General features: G+C 42.7%; 1 protein-coding gene across 1 annotated transcript in view; it reads right to left on the minus strand.

Moving 5' to 3' along the window:
* Positions 1-2,445: 2,445 nt before the first annotated feature.
* TRPM3 (transient receptor potential cation channel, subfamily M, member 3) overlaps positions 2,446-5,955 on the minus strand; it is an 805,178-nt gene continuing 801,668 nt past the window's right edge. The window contains 1 exon segment of the mRNA XM_006834915.1: positions 2,446-3,907. Within this exon segment, the coding sequence (XP_006834978.1) occupies positions 2,446-3,907 (1,462 nt within the window).

Genomic DNA, 5,955 nt, shown 5'->3' on the forward strand with positions numbered 1-5,955 from the left:
CAGACAAATGAGTGTTCGATGTGGGGCTCATCAAAAATGTAAGTATCTTCAGAGGAATTAAAGCAGATGAGTGACAGTCTGTAATCTGTTTATTTGAGTGTTCTGATTCACCTGAACACTCAGGAGTGAAAAACAAACTTTTATTTTTTTACAGATATGACCTCATCACTCTTTCTATACTTGAAAGATTTATTCAGAAAGGTTTGTGTGTGTGTTTTAACTATTTAACGGCTTAGTCCATGAATTTATTTGAATTTAAAAAATTAAATAAAATTGGAGGTCACAATCGTATTTAAACAAAAGAGCTGATTTCTTACGCCAGGAGCATTAAATTATTTCTTAAAGGCTTTATCATTTTTCAAATCCCAGGGATTTGCAAGATTTGGTTCAAGATTTCTTTTTCCCACTTCAAATCCAGATTCTGATCTAGAAGCTATGCCTATGTTCTAGAGTCTACAATACTAACTAGTTTAGAATTGCGTGTCTATTCAGATTGCACTTGGTGTAACAGCCTTGTGCAGGAGAAAACAGAGCTAAACAAGATAGCATAATCATCAGTGTTCTTGGATAAAAAGTGGCAGGGGGCAGATAGGGAGCAAGTTTGACAACTCTAAGTTGGTAGTAGGAAAGGTTAAAGTCATATGGGTTTAAAAAATATCACAAATTCAACTTTTGGTCTAACAATATAATGAACTCTTTCAATGGAACTCCTTGGATATTAAAAAAATCCTAGCTATACCTCAAGGTGATACAAAAGTCCAAATCTCTTAAGAAAGCTCTATGTCTGTTTATATACTATATATAAACATGTCTCTCCGTGTAAATGCATATATATGTATATAAGCAACATATCTTATAGAACTCTTTATATGGTTTCTTTGTTTTCTAGGTTGGTCTACGGTATCTTTTATTATAGCTCTGCATATAAGAAAAATATTCACGGTATGCTTGCAGCTGATGGCTTTGGGTTGATACCCAACTCCCAGTCAATTCTAAAGTTATTTATGGTTTTGCAAACTTCCTTAAAAAGCACTTTGGAACAGTTCCATAAAAAAGATATCATCCCTTGAAAAACTTGAATTAAATTTATGCTGAGCTCTGATTAGATGGCAAAACTCTAGGTATGAAAATATCCACATATAACCATATATTCATGTATAAAATGGACATGTGATGGGTGGTGTGAAAAATTGGCAGTTACATCTTGGAGGTGTTCAGAAGACATGATGGAGTCATGCAAATGATGACAGTCAGGCACACAGCAGCAAAACAGAAGACGTAAATGGTGAGACTAGAACAATATACCATATGGCAACTTTAAGTTAGTTCTGCCCACTGTTTGTTTGTTTCCTTTAGTCTTAATATTACAGATTCAGTGAGTGAATTCAGCGATGGCAAGTGAGATACAAAATAAATCTAAAAATATAAAATTATTTAATTACATTCATCCTGAGCTTGCTCAACTTTACTTGAATGCCCACTGTACATAATAAAATCACTTGACATTTGTTTTTTTTTAACATCAATTCTTCTTTGATTTTGGATTGCAATACAAAAGGCATTTCTTTTCCCTTATTTTCTTCCAAAAAAAGATCAACAGTTGTGGCACCAGAAGTGAATAGATAAGAGACAGGTGAACTATGACTGTTACCTTGTTTTTTTTCTTTATAATGATCAATTACAGAAGTGTTGGCATGAGAAGGATGTGGGACGTTAGGAGAACTGCTTGCTGCCGGTTTATACTGAATAAAAAGGATGCTCTTCATCAGTCACCACAGTGATGGAGCCAATGTGAAAAGAAAACAGAATTGAAGTTTAGAATATCTCATTTGTATGCTGGCTATCTTACTTTAGCTTGCAATTTAGCCCTGCATCCTACACCTCTTGGTAATGGTCAGAAATCAAAAGATGCCTCCTGGCATGGAGAATGCTTGAAGCCCTGTCAGTCCCCAGAGCTCACGGCTTTTGGAAGTGACTGGTGATATACATTCAGCTCTAACTCTTCTTCTCCCCCTTCTTTACCTCTACCTCCCCAGCAAGAGTGTATACACTTAAAAGCCCCTCTGTTTGGCACTGGGCCAACTGTTTTCTAGACCTGTGGCCTAGAAATCACCTTTGAGTTGCTAATTGCTGTGACCCCATGTGTGTCAGAGTAGAACTGAGCCCCATTGGGTTTACAATGAGTGATTTTTCAGAAGTAGATTCCCAGGCTTTTCTTTTGAGGGGCCTCTGGGTGGACTCAAACCCCTAACCTTCTAGTTAGCAGCACAGTGCATTACCATTTGCATCACCCAGGGACCTCTGCGTTAAGCTAAAACTTCCCAAAGCATTGCTTGTTTTGCTCAGCTAGGTAAGAAGTAGGTGTGACTCAAGGAATGGGGAAAGGTGGAGGTCAGGGAGATTTTAGGACTGTTTTCTTGCGCCTCTTGCAATGCATGTCAAAGTTTAGTTGTTCTTGCTTTCAAAACTGTGGAAAGCTGACATTCTGGACAATCTCTTCATGGACAAGTTGTCCCCTCGGCCCTCGGGCTTGGAGGACTTACTCCTCTGGAAGGGGTTTCGCAGGCTTCCTGTATTCCTCTGCCTGTCAAGTTTGTCACTGATGGAGAAGCTCTTCCTGGTGTGTGCATATGGCGCACTTGGCTCCTCCGCTGAGTAGCTGTTGGCACGCTCTATCTTGGGAACAGTGATGTTGTTGGACAGGGTTCTGTCTAAATTACCGCTCTCCTGGGCGGATAAGGTGATGGCAGCTCTCCGGCCTTTGGCCTCACTGTCCTCACTGTCGGAGCTGGGGTGACTCAGTTCTGCTTCTCTTTCTGGATGACAGTAAGATAAGTCCTCTACTTTGTCTCTGAGACCTCCAGAGAAGGTGGCTCTGTCAGCAATTGCTTGGGGGGCATTGACACACCTTGTGTCAATACAATCTGTGATACTTGTGTATTCTGCTGTTTTCACGGGCACCCCAAAGTTGGCATAATAGCTCTTGGAGGGAGAAAACATAAAGCTATGAGATTTCACAATGGGGGCCTCTTCCAGAAGAAAGGGTGTGGTGGCTAGGTAGCGGCTACTTTTGGAACGTTCGATGGTGTGGTACATTGGAGGGTCTGAGTCCCAAGGGTTTTGACATTCTGGGAGGTGGGTATAATCTGAAGAAAAAGATCTAGTGTCCATGGAGGTGATGTCCTCGAAATCAATGCTCCGGCTTGGAGGTCTGTCTGTGGGTGCAAGAGTTGCATAGGCACTGCTCGAAGGGGTTGTAGAAGGTGGGAGAGCTGAGAAGCTTGGCTCACCCAACCCAAGGATGTTCATGGAATTGTCCAGAGGGTCCACTGTATCTATGTCACAATGGAGTTCATCCATGGCAGAGACATAGATATCTATACAAGATGATGGTCTTCTAGAATCGGGGACAATGGCCAAAGTGTTGCCCGGGGCTGTAGGAGCTTTGGGCTCTTTTGATACAGAGTGGGAACTAGTAGCCCGGTGCAGGCTCAGGGACCTTTCTTTAAAAATACTTTCCAACTTTTCTATACCACCTTTGTCTTTCATATTGACCGAATAGAAAGAATGGCTTCGCATACGGGGCATTAAGGTTGGAGAAGTTGGGGACATGGTCTCCTCACCTGCAGGGTCTATACTTTCTTGGAGTTTGAAGGTATTCCCCTCTTGGCTGTTGAAGCTGCTCTGACGGATGATGTAAGCCGTGTCTGTGCAGTCAGAGGAGGTTCGAGAGCGGATTTTGTTGGACTCGGCCCGCTCCAGACCAGTCAGGCGCTCTAGGGCTGTAGCCATGCGACCAATCAGGTCCTCGAGCTGTGCAAGTCGGATGTCCACGGTCTGGAGCGAGGCCTTCATGCAGTGTTCTCTTTCGTTGACTTCCTCCAGCCTCATGGACATGTTCTCCACCCTGTACGAGGAGAAAAAAGACATCAAGAGTCACTCCGGGCTGGGGGCCTCGGTTGGGGGGCTAGATAGAGTGCATGGGCAGAGAGGATCAAAGCTGGGCCCGACCTCTCTGTCAGCGGTGCTCCCTTACCGGAGGAAAAAGAAGGGAGGACTGAGAGCTGAGAATCGCATTCACGCTGCCACTGAGAATCACAGAACCCAAACCTCTTTGGGATGGAAGACGCTTTGTTGTGGTTTTTGTTAAGTGCCCTTGAGTCAGTTAGTCACAGCAACCCTGCATAGGGTTTTCAAGGCTAGTAAATCTTTGTGGGAGCAGAAAGTCTCATCTTTCTCCTGTGGAGTTGCTGGTGGACTGGAACTGTGGACCTTGTTATTTGCAGTCCAGTGTTTATCGTGCAGAGTCACCAAGAGGCTTTAGAAATGATCAAATGCACAGTGTCTTTCATCTTCCAATCCCATTTCCCTACAATGAAATTGAATGCCCAAGCCCAGTAAAAAACCAGTTGCAGTGGAATCAGTTTTGACTCTTGGCGACCCCATGTGGGTCAGAGTAGAGATTTCTGTGGTTGATAGTTCAGCAGGAGATCATCAGATCTTTCTTAGGAGCCACTTCTGGGTGGACTCAAACCTCCATCTTCTTGGTTGGCAGCTAAGTGCGTCAACCGTTTACACCACTCACACAGTCGCGATCAATAAACATAAAAAAGCACGGAAGCTCTTTTTGAAGTAGATTGGCGCCTGTGACCCACACTTCCACTGTCTTCATGGCCTAACTGTGGCATGCAGCAGGGCTTAATGACTTGAAGCAAGTATTAAGGGGTTGGCTTAATAGTGTCACCAACCAAATGAAAACATAGTATTTTTTTTGAAAACATAGTATTTTGATAGTCTGACCTAGAATTTTGAAGTAAAATTTGAGAATGTAGATTTTTTATTACCGTGTATATGAAAAATTAAGGAGCTCTGGTAGCGTAGTGTTTACGAATCGGGCTGCAAACCACAAGGTCAGCAGTTCAAAACTACCAGCTGTTATGCGGGAGAAAGATGAGGTGTTCTGCTCTGGTAAAGATTTACAGTCTCAGAAACCCTGTACAGGGTCGCTATGAGTAGGAACTGACTCTGCGGCACACAGCCACCAGCCATATGTAAAATTAATATTACGTGTACTGGGGTTCTTTTATTTTGCCCTTGCACAATAATCCCTCTTTCTCTGTTTTTTCTTTTTTTTTAAATGATAATCTTTTTAGCCTGGTGTGGCACTGTAGAGTAAGCACTGAACTGAAAGATTGGTTTGAACTGGAAGGTCATAGGTTCACACTCACCAGTCACTTCTCAGAAACCCTTTACTGGGTCACTATGAGTTGGAACCGACTCGATGGCACTAACAGGGCTACTCTGAAGTCCTGAGGTGACATTGTAGGATAAGCACTAGACAGCTAACTACAAACTTGGCAATCCATACCCACCAGTTGCTCCTTTGGTGCACTATACAGGGTTGCTATGAGTCGGAACTGACTCAGTGGCACTTAACAACAACAACAACAACAACAAAGACATTAATAAGGAGCCTTGATGGTCCCACATTTGAACGCTTAGTTGCTAACATAAAGATTGAAGGTTCAAACCCACTCAGCAGATCACAGCCTGGAAAGGCCAAATGGGAGCAGTTCTACTCTAGCCTGTATTTTCTCTATGACTACTCAGGGAAGGTTCGACAGACCCTGCCAACAACAACAAAGACATTAATATGGTTCTGTAATCAAGGCATCTGGGGTAGATCTCATCCAGTCCAATCCTTTCATTAGTAACAGAAAAACAAAATCAAGATAATTTAGCAAGATTACATAAAATAATTTGTGGTGAACTCTGGAGTCTCTAGCAATAAGTAAATTATCGGACTCTTGTCTCTCTAGTTAGCTTACTCTCTGTCTCTTTCTTTGGGAAACTGGTGTTGGAGTCTCTGGGTGGTGTGATGGTTGATGCATGGCAATGTGTCTGAACAATGGGTAGGTAATATGGCACAATTTCCTGGGAAACACATGGATATTT

This window comes from Chrysochloris asiatica, unplaced genomic scaffold (genome assembly GCF_000296735.1).
Source record: "Chrysochloris asiatica unplaced genomic scaffold, ChrAsi1.0 scaffold00014, whole genome shotgun sequence".
Classification (NCBI taxonomy): Eukaryota; Metazoa; Chordata; class Mammalia; order Afrosoricida; family Chrysochloridae; genus Chrysochloris; species Chrysochloris asiatica.